This window comes from Eucyclogobius newberryi, unplaced genomic scaffold, assembly GCF_026437365.1.
Source record: "Eucyclogobius newberryi isolate DKJ021-1_F unplaced genomic scaffold, fEucNew1.0.hap1 SCAF_22, whole genome shotgun sequence".
NCBI classification, from domain to species: domain Eukaryota; kingdom Metazoa; phylum Chordata; class Actinopteri; order Gobiiformes; family Gobiidae; genus Eucyclogobius; species Eucyclogobius newberryi.
The window spans coordinates 3,806,975-3,825,378 of record NW_027315857.1 but is presented as its reverse complement, the minus strand read 5'-3'; the positions used below and the strand labels follow the sequence as shown (position 1 = coordinate 3,825,378).

Here is an 18,404-nt window from a genome sequence, read left to right as displayed (position 1 = left end):
TCGTTTGCACTGGTTTGAATGTTTTCCTCACAGAACATCATCACAGAAGTTTGTTTTCTTGTTGTTAGCTCCACATTAGCGCCGCTATGAGCACAGCTCTAACATCCACAAAACATCCACAAAACGTGTTTCCCAAAATCACACATCTCTTTATGTGCTCTGCTCAAGTCTAGTTTAGTGTGTGACGCACGTTTCTCAGCCCTCTGCACTTGCTCCAGCAGCGCTGAGCAGAGGAGCAAGGAAAGGATTGTGGGACTCGTAGTTCTAGCTGATAAAAAATGCTTTGGACTGATTGAAAATCAATAATTATAAATTACAAATGTTTTGCCGGCTGAATTAAAATGTCTGGGCGGCCGGATGCGGTCCGTGGGCAAGGTCAAGCTGTACTCCTATTGATTACACAAATATTGAGTCTAGTCATGAACAGAACAGTGAAATCAACAGTTTGGAATACATAAAGATGTTCTTCACCACCTAAGCTTTTAGCTAGTTTTAATTTTGTGACAATTCCTAATCTTCCTAATCAGGATTTTTTGAGCAAACGTTTTGGACTGGACTGAGACGTCTTTCCACTGCAGTGTGAGACTCACAGACAGTATGGCTGCAGCCCTGCAGGGCCCCTCTGCCGACATGTCCCTCAATACTGAGAGCAGGGCAGAGCACAGGGAGGAAACAGAGGGCTGGGGCTCTAGGAACCACTGACACAGGAGTTACCAAGTTACCAGCATTTCCCAAACGGTAATGCTGACTATGTCATACGTAGCCAGTTGTTATGGTTTAATATACAAATCAGATGGTTAAAATACAAGACTTGTTGTACCTAAAAAGTATTTGATCAAAAAATAGTTTCACCTAGACCCCTAGCTCCCTAGCTCAAATACACTTATGCACAAAGCTTTGGTGGTAAAGTTTAATTTGCATCCTAAAGGTAATCTTCAAAGCAATAGGGTACAAAGTAGAATAAAAAAAAAACTAATGGATCTATGGAACACTCCTGGGTGACACCGACAAGAAGATCATGAACAGATATTGAAAATAGCGGGACAACTCCTAAATAATTGCAGCTTTAGCCATCTGCAGGAGTTATGGTTTGATTTGGACCTGTATGAATTGCTGTATCTCTGGTGCAGGTGTCTGAGCTGGGCTGCCATGCCTTTGCCCTCCTCTTTGACGACATCGACCATTCCATGTGCCAGGCCGACAGCCAGGTGTTCTCCTCCTTTGCCCATGCTCAGGTTTCTGTCACCAACGAGCTCTACCAGTCCCTCGGGGAACCTCCAGTCTTCCTTTTCTGCCCCACAGGTAACAACAACTGAAGGAAATGGATCATATATTAAATCTGTCCAGTACATGCGATATGATGAGTACAACATCGATTCAACTGCAATTAATTGGGCTTCTTCTGAGATCTGATGGGCTCAGACATTAATAACGGTATGGCTACATCAGCCTGTGCAAAGTGACATTTTTGCACCTACAAAGCCACTACAAAACATTCTGTTATTCTTAAAGCTGGTAAATAATCCTATACCAAGATACCTGCGGCAGGCGGGATTTCCCATGGCTCCTTGTGGGACTTTGGCCAAATGTTCAAAAGAATCAATTCAAAACTAAGGTTAAGGTACACTTTATTTTCCCTGTAGGGAAATTTATCCTCTGCATTTGACCCATCCTTCAATGCAATGCCGCTGGGACTTAGCCTCAGATGCAGGGATTGCTGCGCCCGGGGACCCATCTCCAGATCTTTGTTCTAGTCTTGGTCAGCACTGCCGTAGTTGGAGGATTTTTACCTACTGTGCAGGTTTGGGTTGATAGGGCAAACCGGTGACGGGAGGAAACCCACCCAGACACAGGGAGAAACATGCAGACTCCACGCAGAAAGGCCTGGTCTGGCCCGGGAATCAAACCTGTGACCTTGCTGTGAGGCGAGGGTGCTAACTCTGCCACTATGCCACCACCGTGACCTCAGATGGTCAGACCTTAACACCTTGGGTCTTGAGTGTTGCTCATGTCCTGTATGACAGAAGCAGAACAGTCAGACTGAGCCAGAGTGCAGACGAGGCTCTAAAGGTCCAACTTGTAGATCTGCCATGGGTGGGTCAATGCAAGTGCGTATCTGCTCTGGGAAGAGCAGGTGGAGATGAGAAAAAGAGAGCTATGACCAGTGTCAGGTAGATGTTTTATCTAGGGCGTAAAATCCTCACAGTCCTCACATGGATGAGTGCAGATCACTCAGCAGCTGATGTTTAGCATGTAGTACACTCAAACCATCACTTAAGCCACTTCATTTTAACTATTTGCGGTCTGGTTTTGTACTTTTTTGATTTAATCTGCCTCTCAGCACTCATATTGACAGAGCTCGTTCCTCTCTCTCTCTCTCTCTCTCTCTCTGTGTCTTCACGTCTCAGTGGCTGCTCTGACACAGACAAACTCTTCAGACTCTTCTGTCTTCAGTACAAGTGTGACTGAAGGATTAAACGATCCGAGCAAACATCACAGCACATCTACAAAGTTTGGTAGCAAATTAGTGGTACATTTTGTACATTTGTAACGAGGTGTGAAGAGGACCCATCCCCCTGCTTTTAACCTGTTACCATCCACCTATTTCGCCCTGTGCACAATGGTTGGACATACCCAAATGGCATTGCTTATTAAACTTCTACTTTCTAGTTTCTGCAGATGTGCATATGAACACTGTCAGGGCTTCAGAACTCACACTACAGAAGCCCAAACATTAACAAAACATATTTTTTTTAGTCTCGCCTGAATATTGTCAATTTATAATGGTCCTGAGCATGACATACTTCATTGTGTGCTTATGCTGTTCACTGTACATGCTGTTTATCTTGTTGACAACAACTGTGTAAAGTGTCAGATCTCTAGGAACAGGCATTTTGGTGCTGTTGACCTTTTTGTATCAAAAAGTATATTCGGAACAAGTGATCCAAATATGTGCCAACTGTGCCAAACTGTTTTATTACAATTTTAGCTCCTCTATGATCATAAAACATACATTTTGATGTTTTGTAGGCCACTAATACCCATTATAACGGCTAAAAACAATGTATGTGAAAATGTGTAAATATGAGTTTACCCATGAATTTCCCATATCGAGGTGAAAAAAAAATAAAAAATTAGAATATTTTTATTTTATTTTTGTATTGTTATAATAATACATATATCTAACAAAATGCGCGTCCAAAAGGCTAATAAAATCAGAAAACGTGATGTGTAAAATCTAGTCGCCTCCTGCCGAAAAATCTAGGGTCTGACTGTCTTTACGCACGTGAATACAGACTGTGTGAAGAAGGCCTTAGTCCCACCCACCATTCGAAAGCTTGGCTCATTGCTAGAATAATATGTCAATCAAAGTCTCCTACATCACCTTTAGCATTAGCTAAGGGCTAAAAACAAAGATGGAACTGTGCGTCGGAAGCGGTGCATTTTTTTTCCTCCGGAGGCTGTAGAAAACAAACCCGTGGACAGAAAAATTTTGGATGGTCTCATTCTGTAGCTAACAGTCTGAAGAAAAGATCGATGCCAAACACCATCTTATAAGTCAAACAGGTCATTTGTTATGGAGAAAAGCGCCGGACGAGCCGGACGAAAAGTATGAGCCAGAGAAGAAAACTTTGTTTACTTGACAATATCTCGAAATCGGATAACTTCAGGAAAAATACAAGTGGATATTGTTTTTCTATGGATCCTTACAGAGAGACTGAGCACAAGAATGTACAGAATTAAAGCCGTTTCGTCTGTCATGAACACCAAACAGGTAGGACATGCGTTTGTAAAAGTTGAGACTTTCTCACAAACTATTGGTAATTGCTTATTGGGGCAAATTATTCAATGAGATATTCGTTTTGTTGAGAAAATAACCTTTAAAATGATGTATAACTTGCTGGTATTGCCCACGGAAATAAAAGTGATGAGAAGAGAACTTTCGTAATTTGGAAAATGCTCGCCGGTGCGCAGGTGAATGGTAACAGATAATACAACCCCACATTTAGCTTCGATACTTTATGAACATTTAAAGTGTATACCGTATTTTCCGGACTATAATTTGCACCTTTTTTCATAGTTTCGGCCGTGGTCCGATTTATACTTATATACTTATACATATACTCCGGAGCGACTTATATGTGATATTATTTGTTATTTTCACACTTGCAACCGCATTTCATTCTCCAGTGCAACTTGCAACTATGTTTTTTCTTCTCTTTTATGCATTTTTTGGCTGGTGCGACTTATACTCCGGTGCGACTTATAGTCTGACAATAAGAACAATTCACAATATCCACTTTCTAACATCACACCTGAACCGTACGGCCACATATCTCAATCAGAAATGATCAGTATTCACACAAATTGACATCGACATGATAATTGGTGTTTCTCGTATTCTACTACGTAATGGAATAGAGATAGACTGATTTTTTAATTTCGCCAATATATTGGGCCGACATTTGCATTTTAGTGAATAGACATACAACTTTATTTTACTGTATTTTCCGGACTATAAGTCGCACCAGCCAAAAAATGCATAATTGAGATGAAAAAAACATATAAGTCGCACGGAAGCATAAGTCGCATTTTTTGTGATTTTATAACAATAAAAACAAGAGAGAATTATTCAATGACTGTAACATTAAGTGTTGTCCAATTTATTTCTGTTTTATTTCATGATTGTGATTAAAAAGTAGGCATAATCTATTATGCCTGCTGGATATGACTGGATAAAAGGCACTAGGGTCTATTAAATTAAACTGGAGAAACAAAATGTCATAAAATTGTAGGCCTGACAATTATTGTTACAAAAGTAAGCTGACCCAGACCAGGTCCTTTTTAAAGTACATCATCTGGTTCATTTTAGATTTATTAGCCAATAAATACTACTCAGTCTCGACTACACTCGAAACTGTCTGTTGTAGCCTAAAGGTTAAAGTGACGAAGTGAATTGAAAGTAAGTAGGGCCCATTTGTTGTGAGACAAAGTTACCGGTGGTAGTACTGTGTCTGTTCTGTAATTTGTAGGCCTCTATGATCTCAGTTTAACATCAATATCAAACTCACTATCATTGGGGATTCGAATCAAAAGCACAGAGAATCACTAATGCGGTCATCAGCCAGACCAAAACTTGGTTTGTTTACGTTTGCGCCGTATTGGATTTTTTCGTCGTCAGCTTCTGCTGCGTCACTTCCGTGAGGGGGGTCGATCTAAACCCAACCATAGAGAAGTGCAGATTCTTCTTCTGCGGCGCTTAGAGCCTAGAGCGCCCTCTTGCGGTTGTCAGTGTGAAAATAATCAACATGTGAAATGCGGTTGTCAGTGTGAAAATAACGAATAATATCACATATTAGTCGCTCTTGGAGTATAAGTTACACTCCGGCCAAAACTATGAAAAAAGCGCAACTTATAGACTGGAAAATACGGTAACACTTAAATGTAATGATGCCATTACAAAACATGTGACAACACTGCTCCACTGTGAATTAGAAGTAAAATAGGGTTGTGGAGGTCTGAAAATAATGTCTGTAGATAGTTTCCCCTCATTATACATAGCAGTCATTTCAAATTATATTTTTTGACCATTAAAAACACATATTGGTCAATCTTTAGGATGAAATGAAGATGGCTCCAATTTCAACCGTAACCTTCATATGTTAAACTTGCATTTACTGTTAAACTGGGATTTTCCAGTAAATAATTTCCAGCTGAGCAGACAAAAACACCATTTATGTAATTATTTATATTTTTACTCTTGTCAGATGTGAGTTTGTGGAGGTTGAATGTGACAAATGTGACCTGCTCTCCTGTCTAGAGTACTGTGGATCCCTGTGCTCTCCCAGTGTGTCCAAGTCCCATTACCTCCAGACAGTGGGAGAGGACCTTCTGCCCAACATCTCCGTCATATGGACAGGTGACACACAACACTGTTCACTTTCCCTACACAAGAATCTGTCCAAACCTGACCACATATAACTCTGTATGCAAACGAGAGCAGGAACAACCCAAACCAGCAAGTAACAAAGTAAAAAGCTTTGTTGGCACTAATACATGTTTTCAGCATTTGTGTCTCTTGCACCGCCTCTTCAGATATGATTTTGTTAATCTTTTGAGTATTCGTGCATTATTTGATGTTTTTCCCCTTAGCATTTATTTAAAACTGTAAATCAAATGTTTACGCCCAGACAGTTATCCTCACTTCATTTATTTGACCCCTACTTTGTATTTTTACTTGTTTAATATTATTTTTAAGTGAAGGTACTCATTCTCAATTGTCTGAGTTTCAGTTGCGTCTCAGTTTAAAAAAAGCTTTGCTCACAAAGTTTGTTGATTATTATTTAATCTGAATTTACTGAAGTGTTGTTTGCTAGGGCTGCAACTAATGATTATTTTTTTGTAGTCGATTATATTTTTGATTGGTTGGTTGATCACAGATTATGCATCCATCCATTTTCTTCCGCTTATCCGGGGCCGGGTCGCAGGGGCAGCAGTCTATCACAGATTATTTCTATTCTTAACTGAAACTTTTGAAGTGTATGATTTTTGATATTTTAATCTTTTAATTTAGCAAATCTTTCTGTATGTGTTGTAGAGTCTGTATAGTCCAGAGAACAATTACCAGGATTCTTTTTTATAGTCGACTAGTCACAATTATTGGAGTATGCTTTCTAGCCCTATCGTGTGAAATAATTTAAAAACATATTTTATTTTTTCTCTTTTGTGGCACAGACATATGTTTGCACTGTAATTGTAACTGTATTTAAAGTATGATTTGGTTTATTATGTTATGGTCTGTTATATGTTATGGCCTCCTCAGTTTTCTTAAAGGAAATGTGCCAAAGCTGTCCTTGGTTTGTTGCAGGCAGTAAAGTCATCTCCCGGAAGCTGACGGTGCAGTGCCTGTCTGAGGTGGAAGAGGTGCTGCAGCGCCCCCCTCTTGTCTGGGACAACCTTCACGCCAATGACTACGACTCAAGGAGACTGTTCCTGGGGCCCTTTAAAGGCCGGGAGCCTGAGCTGCGGAGTCACCTCAGGGGCCTGCTACTTAATCCTAACTGCGAGTTTGAAGCCAACTACATCCCGCTGCATACACTGGGCAGTTGGCACAGAGCAGGCTGCCAGGACGCAAAAGGTAACACACTGTACATACAGTTACAAGTGCAGATGATTCATTTAAAACAAACTCAATTACGTAAAGGTTGAATGGACGATTTGTTTTTCCCAAATCTGAGTCTGCCGATTAGTCCTGCCACGTATCAATCATAAAACGCACCTATCGCTCACCTGCAGCCGTGCGCGGCTCGTCCCACGTTTCCGTGTGTCTAAGCGCATTGATCTATCATAATATAGTTCCCTCAGTGTACGGGGTAAGATGAAGACGGAGAAAGACAGTTCGAGCTGACTCAGAAGTAGACGGAAATCTACGGGAAACGAGAGATGCGATGCGATCCGTCGCGCTACCAAACAAACGCACGTGTGTGTTGTATCAGTCCGCACGGATGAGTGCGCATGCGCACTTCCGCCTGCGTTCTCAAATCGCCGAAAAATCGTCCATTGCGCCTTTAAGTTTAGGGGAGATACTACAAACAGAATTTCAGCTTTGAAACTGACAAGGCAAATGTGCAAACTCTGCTCTCTGATTGGAGAATCTTATAACATCAACAGCTTGTTCATCATTTACTACACGTAGGCAGCCCCGGGATTATAGTCCAAGTGCCTCTCTGTTCAAGTTTCATAAAAGTAACTCACATTACCTTGTTACTGCCCTGGAAAATTAACGTGTTACGTTACTGCGCTACTTTGTTATAAAAGTAACGCATCACCAATACCCAACATTATTGTATAACCTATATCGTTTGCCCACAATCCCTTTGCGTTGTTTATTCACGCACAGCAAAACAGAGGTTCTCTGACAACAACCCCGCCTCTGTGTAGAGTGGGCTCCAGCTTGTCACCAACTACAAGCCCAGAGACGCCCCTCCCCCACCGTGGCCACTTCTGCCCACCCCAACCCCATTGAGTCCAGAGCCGGTCAAATTTTTCTTTTTCAAAATTAAGTTTGAATGTCTTTTTTTCCATTTATCTAATCTGTTATTATGTCCGTCCAGTCATTGATGGTCGAGGGGTTTAGTGTTATCCATTTCTTTTTGATGGCATTTTTTCTGCCGCCAAAAGCATATTAGAAACATATCAATTTATTGTGTCCATGGCAGGAGTTCTAAGGCCCAAGTACATAGTTCTAAAATCAAGTAGAAAGAAACAGTTTCAAAAACAGTCTGCAGTTCATCATTAATTTCATATATAATAAACTAATATGTTTTAAGAAAAAGGACAGTCCCAGAACAGGAGTGGTGTCCATAATTTCTCCAACAGTTAACATTTCCTTGTAAATAATAATAATAGTAATAACCTCAGGGACCGGCCTCCTGCAGGTGCCCAGAGTCAGGACTAAACATGGGGAATCTGCATTTCAGTTTTATGCAGCTTAAATCTGGAACATTCTTCCTGAAGATGTGAGACAGGTTCTACTCTGACAATGTTCAAATCGAAGCTAAAACAGTTTTGTTTAGCTGTGCATATGACTGAAAGGATTTTTCTTTGCACTCTTCTCTTTTATTTCTTTAAATGTTTTGGGATTTAATTGTTAACTGGCAGACAGATATTTTTGGCATTTTAAACACTAAAACACAGGTGTGGGACTATTTTGAGGTAGTACCCTGCACCTTTAAATTTTATCCTAAAAATGACCCCTTTAAATGTATTACTATTTAAACATGATTACAATTGAACATGTAAATACTTCTGCTGGACACAATAGCCCATTGTGCCGGTGTCCAAGCGCAGCAGCAGAGCAGGAGCCTGGGGAGTGGGTTAGAACACTCGCTGGTTAGATTGTCGGTTGGCACTAAGCCTACTATAAAGACCAGGAAGAGCCTGGCGCACCTACTCACTGACCAATAGTCAGTTTTAATACTAAAAGCTTTGGTCAAGTTTTGTCTGGGACAATTAGTTTAGTGAAAGCTAAATCTAGGGAGGGGGCAGTCAAGACTGGGTCCATCGTTAAAGATACATACGCTCAGCACAGACGTGTGCAGTTTGCAGATAGCGCGGTGATATTGGAAAGAATCAGACGAGACTGGGTCCATCGTTAAAGATACAAAGCGCCACACATAAGGTGTAGGCGTCGATGAGAGAGTCGTCGTAAAATATACATACGCTCAGCACGGACGTGTGCAGTTTGCAGATAGCGTGCTAATATGGGAAAGAATCAATCTAAAAGTGATCCATCCCGGTGTCCATCCCGGAGACGCCTGTCATGCTGCAATGTCAAATAAATATGGGAAAGAGTGTCAGGAATGCTATGTGTGTGGTCTGTAATTTCTTTGTGATTTTAATGCATTTTTCCTGTTGAATGAAGCACTTTGAATTGCCTTGAGTATGAAATGTGCTCTACAAATAAACTTGCCTTGTCTTGCCTAAATTAACCAGTTTAAGATTTTAACATCTTTTTTAGTTTTTATGTTTTAATAACTGTAATTTTCAGGCTATAGAGCACTCCAAAATACATGCTGCACCAGCCAAATTTACAAAGAAAGAAGAAATTATACATAAGCCGCAGGTGCCAGGATTATATGAGATATTTACACATAAAGATGGTACATTATAGTGATGCATGGATTGTCTTTTGTCTCGTGGGTCTCACAGTTCCTTATTAGACTAATTTCTCTGTGAACATGAGTCAGATTGTAATAAAACATACATAATTTTAAGATAAGATAAGCCTTTATTTGTCCACACAATGGGAAAATTCAAGTAGGCACAGAAGTAAAAGAACAGACTTATAGAAAAAAAACACTCTTAATAGAAAAGCTCTTATATTCCTAATAAAAAGTAACAAAAATAATAATAGTAACAAAATTAACACTCTTATTTACAGCAGTTATATGGACGGAGAATATTGCACTATGATTGACATTATGTCTGAGTATTGCACATGAATATGACAGTATTGTGTATGAATATGACATTATTGCACATAATTAAGTCAGTATTGCACATGAGTATGACAGTATACACGTGTTCAGGGCTAACAGTGTTTGTTGTAAAGTCTGACAGCAGCAGAAGGAAAGACCTGCGAAACCTTTCCTTCACACAGCGAGGGTGGATCAGTCTCTCATTGAAGCTGCTCTCCAGAGCGGACAGAGTGTCCTGCAGGGGGTGAGACTCATGGTCCAGCATAGACGTGAATGTGAATTTTTGGCCCGCGATGTCCTGGGCACTGGTACCAAACAGTAGGTCTTCCAGACCTCTGGTACCGCCTTCAGCTTCAGGCTCATGTTGAAGACATGCTCCATGACTCCACACAGTTAATCTGCGCAGGACTTAAGGAGCCTGGGGCTGATGCCGTCAAGTCCTGCTGCCTTCCTCACTTTAATCCTCTTCAGCTCTCTCCTCACCTGTGCTGCTGAGACAGTCAGTGGTTGGCAGGGGGACTGTGTGCTGGGGGGATGGGTGAGTCCGGGTGGAGTGGTGGCTGATCAGCATTCCACATGTAGCTGCAACATACAGAGAACACATCTGAACAGTGCTTCCACAGACGTCTTCTTCTATAGAGTATAGCTTGCTCTTCCTGCTAGAGTGCCCCCCGGTGGCCGTTAGTCAGTAAAAATCTATAAATTAACAACACCGTTGTAAAAACCGCAGGATTCAAAGCATGGCCAAAAAGTAACGGCTTAATGTCCAAAAATTATGGTAACTCCTTCCTCCCTCTAAATGATTCAACAGCTTGTCATCTGCCAGTAAGGGCTGTACAGGAACCCTCAGCACAACATTAATCCCAATATTTTTCATCATCATCATTTGCATAGCAGGCAATTTTATGCAGTATCCCATCAATTGAAACCCCTTAAATTATTTCTGGTTGTCTAATACAGGGGTCGCCAACCGCATGCGGCTCTTTAGCGCCCTCTTAGTGGCTCCCTAGAGTTTTTTTTATGGTTAGAAGAGCGGCCCAGTCAAAGTTCTTTGCATGTCACTGTACACTACCTTTAAGAATTGTTTGAATTGAAATTTCAGACACACTTTCTCTAAAGCATTTTTTAAATACATATTATTCTTTGTAATTGTTCATACATACTGTATATATTACAACTCTTTTCAAATAAATACACATGTTTTGTGTTCTGGTGTGTTGCAGAGGACTGGGAATACTGTCCTGAGCATGCCCTGAGCACGGCTCTGCAGGGCTGGATGGAGGAGCTGAACCGGCCACTCCACGCAGGTCAGTCGCACACGGTCTCACACAGGCACTCTGTCAGCTCTGAGATCTAAACTTCTGTAGTTAGCTGAATGCTCTTCCTCTCTGCCTTTTATGCCAGTGCAGATATTTATTGTCTGATGTCATCTTGTCCAATTGAGGGCGTTCACTGTTTTAGGAAAGACAAGAAAAAGGGTTGTAGTTGACTTTTTGTGCAGAGTAAAGTTATGGGGAGCACTTAACTGACATACTCTCTGACTGACCCAAAGTGCACTCAAGATGCCATAACAACTGTACATAAGTAAAAGTACTAAACAGCGTCTTCAGATGTAAGAAAGTAAGATTTAAGTAACACCCTGTATCCCGCCCAGTGGGCAGGGCCTACTCAGAGTAAGATAAATACTTGAGACCCTCGGATGAGGATCGAAACATTTAGTTTAGTTTTGTTTTCCTGAAAAAACAGAGTCCAGATGACTACAACTGAATCTTTTTCTACAATGGAACACTCCTGGACGAATGAGGCATTACACCGACAAGATTAAACTAAATTAACTTCAAAAACTCTAGCTTCTTCCAGCTAATTTCTTCATTCAGCTGCTGTTAAGAAAACACATTATATTCCCAATAAAATAATTAAGACTATTAAATAGTCGTAATTACCATATTGTGCTATTTTTCCTGTTTCGTAATCTACCCTGAGAGGGGATTTGATAATAATAATACGTTTTGTACAACACCCATAACATAATGAAATATCACTCATATCTTGGACCCGCTCACAAACCCGGAAATGCAGACGGCTTAGTTTGAGATTCGCCCCCACCTTTGCGAAGAGCGATCCGCCTCCCCCGTCCAACCTGCGATGGAGCGTAGCGTGGAGAGGTCGGCGCGTGCGCCGATAAACAGCGCATGACACAGCGGCACATGTCAGCAGCAGCAGCAGCAGCAGCAGCAGCAGCAGCAGCAGCGTTGGAACAAAAGAAGAAGCGTTTGAAGCTAACTGCCTAAATAGCTGCGGTTCCCCGCGGGGGGAGGGGGGCGTGTTACAGGTACAGAGTGCTTCCTGGAGGATGGGCTGAAACAACGTGCTGCGTAATTCAGGGTTCCCCCCGTCCGTCTGCTCATCTGAGGGTAAGGATAGAGACTGTTATCTAGCTAAAGACTGCAGGAATCAAAACAGTATGAGGTACCAATAACACTGTAAGAAGGTTAACAGCTCTGAAAAGTCGATTTTGCATGATATGGGCCCTTTAAACATCTTGGTCCTTGGCTTTTTAAAGACACCTTCGACCGATTAATCGACTTACAAAATGTCAGAACCAAACAGACAATCTATGCAATTGTATTTCTCGGCGTTTTTAAATTCCTTTCAACTGAAATACATCCAATCCTGCTTGTGTGCAAGCATTTTTGAAGAGTAAACTAAAAACAAGCAAACAAAACTCTGCTGACAGAACAGACATTGAACTTGCCAGATTTTGTTTCAAGTCTTTAATATGTCAAGTCATCAGAATTCCAAATTCTGAAATGGAGGTGACTTGAGGCAACAACTATGTAACAAAAATAATAATCTAATCTAATCTTGTATTTGAGCTTCACAAAAGGTTCACAACATTTGCTCAACATTTAGTCCAGTAAAACCTACTTTTACTTTGACAAAACCACCTGGATTTTTCACATTTTGTGACATTCTGAGGTTTGATGCCAAGACATACTGTTCTGATCATAGTGTACTTTTTGTAGTGTAGTATTTAGTCAAAGTCTATTTTATTTTAAATGAGTAAATTCCTTATTTTCTATGCATGCCATATTTATCATAGGTTATATTGTATTATAATTATTTGTTGTTACATGTTGCACCATATTGCAGAAGCAAGTTCCTAGTTAGTAATTTTCACTGACAAAGACAACAAACCTTCCTCTAATTCTAGTTAATCCGAATCACATTTTGTTAGACTAGAGCTGGGCAATAAATCAAATTACTTTGATTCATTTTTAATATTTGAAAATGTGAAAAATGGCTAAATGGTAAAATTGAGGTCATTGCGTTCTGTCCAGCTGTTCACGCGGGGCCGACAATTTACTTATTTTTATTCCCGTCGCCGGTGTGAGTATGAATGATGACACTCTGTGGGTAGGGACGCACACTAACTTAAAGACAAAGTAAAAAGCTGATTGCCCATTAAACCAATCTACACGAAACTTAAACAGATAACTTTGAATAAAAGCCTTTAAAATGGTTTGAATGTGCAAAAAAACCTGAGATTTTACTTTCTGGCCATATCTCCGTATCACCCTGGTAGACTTCACTTTTGCTCCCATTCTGTTCTTTCTAGATTGAGAGAGTTAGCGTTCCTCATATTGGCTCTTATCTAATTACATCTGATTAACTGATTAATTATCTAATTGGTGTGTGTGTGTGTGTGTGTGTGTGTGTCGAGGGCAGGACGCCAGCGCAGGCACGTGAACACGCACTCCTCCACCAGCTCCTCAACACACCACAACAGCTCCGATAGAAACCAATGCTCCAACCTGAGAGAGACCATACCTCTGCCAGTCTTCCCCCTGGACCCCAGCTCTCCCCCCAGCTCTCCTCCCAGCTCACCCCCCAGCTCTCCCCCCTCACCGCCCCGCAGAGAGGCTAGCAAAGAGGCCAGCGGCACCGTCCAGAGGAGCAGGAGCAGTCCAGGGAGCAGGTCCGAGGCTGGCGAAGGACAAAAAACTCTCAGCCAAAGGTGGGGAGTAATGAGTTAGATTTACAATGTGTTCACACTTGTACTTACAATTCTGATATAGATATTGATTTGGTCCTGTTTTAGTGCTGGTTTAATGATTAGTTCTGGATCCTAGTCCCAGTTTTAATGTGGTGTTTGTGCAAGTGGGAACACACCCTTAATATTTTTGTTTTATTTGAGTGAAAACAATTGACACAAGGAGAATTGTGTATGTTTTTAACCTGTTCACGTCCACCAGCTCACGTGGACAAAAACCATACTTTAGAAGTTCCATTGTTCTAATCATCACTCTTATTTTCATTGTCAATTCCAGCAAACTATACATAATTTTAAAGATCATTTTTCTCAACAGAACGAATATGTCATTGATTGAATAATATGCCCCAATAAGCAATTACCAATAGTTTCTTACCTATTTTGCAGTTTATGACGGACTCAACGGCGTTTAATCCATCTATAGCTGTACTCATTCTGTCTATAAGAATACAATACTTTTCCTGAAGTAATCCTATTTGAAGAATTAGTCCAGTAAATAGCAAAATGAGGCAGTTTTGTCGCACCACGTTTTCCGATCTTTCGTTAGATGTATGTATTATTATAACAATTAAAAACAATAAAAATAATAACTATTAATTTATTTTTTCACCTATAATGGGAAATTCAATTACATTTTCACATACATTGTTTTTAGCATTTATAATCTGTATTTGTGGTCTACAAAACATCAAAATGTATTTTTTATGATCATAGAGAAGCTAAAATTGTAGTAAAACACAGTTGGCACATATTAGGATAACTTGTTCCGAATATACTTTTTGATACAAAAAGGTCAACAGCACCAAAATGCCTGTTCCTAGAGATCTGAAACTTTACACAGTTGTTGTCAACAAGATAAACATCACAGCACACAATGAAGTTTGTCATGCTCAGGACCATTACAAATTGAAAATATTCAGGCGAGACTAAAAAAAGGATGTATTTTGTATGTTTGGGCTTCTGAAGTGTAAGTTCTGAAGCCCTGACAGTGTTCATACGCACATCTGCAGAAGGCCTAAACTAGAAGGCCTAAGCTTTCTAATGATACATCACACTTGCATGTGGGCTGTAAGATCCACTTTTGATAAGCAATGCCGTTTGGGTATGTCCAACCATTGTGCACAGGGCGAAATAGGAGGATGGTAACAGGTTATGATCCTCTAAGCACAAAAACTGCAGAGTAGAGAGCTACCAAATCCATCAACTGTGTCCTGTCTGAAATAAAGCGACACAGTTTGAGACGACAAAGTGTTCAAAACAATTCAATTACATTTATTTTTGTATTGCCCAAAATTACAACAGCGGTTGCCTCGGGGGGCGACAGTGAAAAACAGATTAAACAATGTTCATAGGGGCAATGTTCCATTATCCCGTGTCCTTAGACAAATGTCCTAAGCTCCCCTGTCCTTAGACCCTTGATTTGATAGGAAAAGTAGTCAGAAGCAGAAGATAGTGCTCAAGCTGCCATTCTTCCCCCAGCATAGTTGCTCCTGGGACAGCGTAGCTGGGAAAGTGTAGGTTTATATTCTGTTCCTAACTGGCCTGACCATAAGGCATTTCAAAGAGACTGTGTCAGGGACAGGAGCTAATTCCATAATACAGGCATTTGGTAGCTAAACGCTCTACCTCATACTGGGCTTTTAGAGACTCTTGGGACCACCAGAAGGCCAGCATTTGGATGATATGGCACTATAGCATCTTTGAGTTAGGATGGGGCCATGTCAGGGGTCGGCAACGTTTAATTTTCAATGAGCCATATTGGACCAAAAAAACAAAACACAAATCTGTCTGGAGCCGCAAAAAATGAAAAGCCTTATATAAGCCTTATATGAAGGGAACACTTTATTAGCATATTAGCCTTCAATCAAAATGACCAGACTACAATGAGAATTCCTGATTAAATGTTTATTTCCCCTGCAGCGCCCTGGAGAGAGTAACGCACCACGTGACTACTCTGCTATAAGATATTTGGTGCTTTAAGTTTAGGCCGTGGCTACAGAGCCGCGGCGCGGTCAAATAGCCCAACAGTTTCAGGAGCCGCGCCACAAAATAGCCTAGCAGTTTCGGCCGCGCGCTGCGGCTCACTAGACACTTTAAGGTTGAATGGACGATTTTTTTGACCCAAATCTGAGTCTTATTTCCGCGTGTCTAAGAGCATTGATCTATCATAATACAGTTCCCTCAGTGTACGGGACAAAATTAAGAAAGAGAAAGACAGTTCGAGCTGACTCAGAAGAAGACGGAAATCTACGGGAGACGAGAGATGCGATGCGATCTGTCGTGCTAATAAACAAACGCACGTTTGTGTTGTATCAGTCCACACGGGGGAGTGCGCATGCGCACTTCCGCCTGAGTTCTCAAATCGCCGAAAAATCGTCCATTGCACCTTTAAGTTTAACTTCCATTACAATGGCCAAATGCGGCCCTCAGACCAATTTATGTTGGCCCTCAGGCTTCCTGCTAAATTGGCCCAAACACCAAAAACATTCTGCTATAATAACCTAAATAACACATATTCTAATAAGATACAGGCCTAATATTAATGTTCCAAGGCAAGCCTTTTTAACGGTGTGGAGGCTCATCAAAACTACATCAAATGCAACATTTCCAATGATTCACTTCATTGTTACATCATCTGTGGCCCTCCGTTCCATGTTTATAAATGCGGCCCTCAGGGAAAAAAGTTTGGACACCTCTGATGTATGCCATCCTTGGATTTTTCGATCAAAATGGCAAGAAGAATGTCTGTGCCAAATTTTATTCAAAGTACTTTATTCAAAGTTCTTAACTTTATTCAAACATTATTATGTCAAAGTCATTTTTTTTATTTAATTCAAATGTTCAAGGGGCACTTTAGAACCTTTGTAAATCATTGTATCATTGTGGTCAGATCATCATTTTGCACAAAATGTTTATTAATGCTGGAAAATAGTAGATCTCATGCCAGAGAAACGCAAGTTTTAACAAAAAAAAAATAATTGCAATTTTTGTTAACGAGCTTGCCACGCCCACATTTGGAATTGTATTGTATCTCTATTTGCTTATGGGTGTAGTTAATTTTGAAAATCCAAGGAGGAAAAAAACATTATGAGGTGTAAAATGTTGAAAAAAATGGTTTCCGCCCACAATGTGTTGGGTGATGAAAAAGGCATGTCACGGGGTCAAAATTGGGGTGGTTTGTGGGAGAAAAATAATTATAAAAAGAATAATAATAATGAAAACTCCTTTTTCCGATACTTTTTTCCTGCTATAAAAACTCAAGGTAGAGTCACGTAATTTTGTTGCAATGTGCCCGGTTTTCATTCATCTATGACAAATAAATAGTCTTTTATGAATTTTAAAAAACAAATTTGGAGAGGGCGCTGTGGAGAACCATTTTATTAGCTAGCTTCTACATTTGCATATAATTACGTTCAACTTGGAAATCTTAACAAACGCTCCAGTAAAATAAAAAACAGATTTTTTGTTTAAAATTTACGATGGCCATACCCAAAGGTAAATCATCTTCAAATTGATAACATTTTATTGCTCGTGGGTTTTGTGTCTGGTGGCCAAATTTCAAGTGTTTTCAATGAAAACTGTAGGAGGAGATTCCAAAAGTACAACGAGGTGCACTTTTGTCAGCGCCGTGTTTAATCCAACATGGCCGACTTCCTGTATGATTTAGGGCTGGGTCATAAAATATTTTTTACATGTTTTTGGAGTGAGTATCAATATTTTTTCATGGAATTAAATTTTGACTCAAAATACTATTTACAAATTGCCTCCAATTCATGTTGTTTAAAGTTTAAAAATATTGAATACACATTGTTTTACATTTAGTTTGTTTTTCAATTCACATATTCATTCCTCATGTTGGATTTTCACCAAATAATTTTTTGCATACATTTATAGACTTGTACTTAAACTTTAATTAATATGATTAATGCACCTGAGAATACTCTTTGACCACTGCCTATACTTCTGCCCACAGTCGAGCTTCTACAGGCGGCAAAGGTTCTCTGACGGAGTCTCAGGTGCGCTTACTGGTGGGTCTCCATTACCTTCCCCATGAGCACGGCCCTGCTGCTCACAAACTACTGCAGGATCTGATCTGGCTCAAGTCCAACTGCCACACGGTCAGCGCCAACGGCAAGAAGAGCCCTCCTCAGAAGGTCAGGCTGCAGGTTTCACTCCACACATTGTATTCTCTGTTCTATCGTTGTAGTTTATTCTTAGAAAGAGAAACAAAAATATTTGTTTAGCCCCTTAAACTTAGCCATTTTAAGTTCTTATGTAAATCTGACTCCGCCTTGCTTTGATTTATCATGTCACCTCAGTTTAAGGCATCACCTCTCACGAGGTCGCCATAAGATGTAGTATATATTAGA

At 40.4% G+C, this 18,404-nt stretch overlaps 1 protein-coding gene across 1 annotated transcript in view; it reads left to right on the top strand.

Annotated features, from left to right (window-relative positions):
* Positions 1-18,404, top strand: part of LOC140371790 (protein O-GlcNAcase) — a 57,489-nt gene that overhangs the window by 10,734 nt on the left and 28,351 nt on the right. Inside the window, exons 5-10 of the mRNA XM_072459000.1 lie at positions 1,131-1,302; positions 5,822-5,920; positions 6,869-7,138; positions 11,204-11,291; positions 13,723-13,998; positions 18,008-18,188. Coding sequence (XP_072315101.1) covers positions 1,131-1,302; positions 5,822-5,920; positions 6,869-7,138; positions 11,204-11,291; positions 13,723-13,998; positions 18,008-18,188 — 1,086 coding nt within the window. The remainder of the gene's footprint in view (positions 1-1,130; positions 1,303-5,821; positions 5,921-6,868; positions 7,139-11,203; positions 11,292-13,722; positions 13,999-18,007; positions 18,189-18,404) is intronic.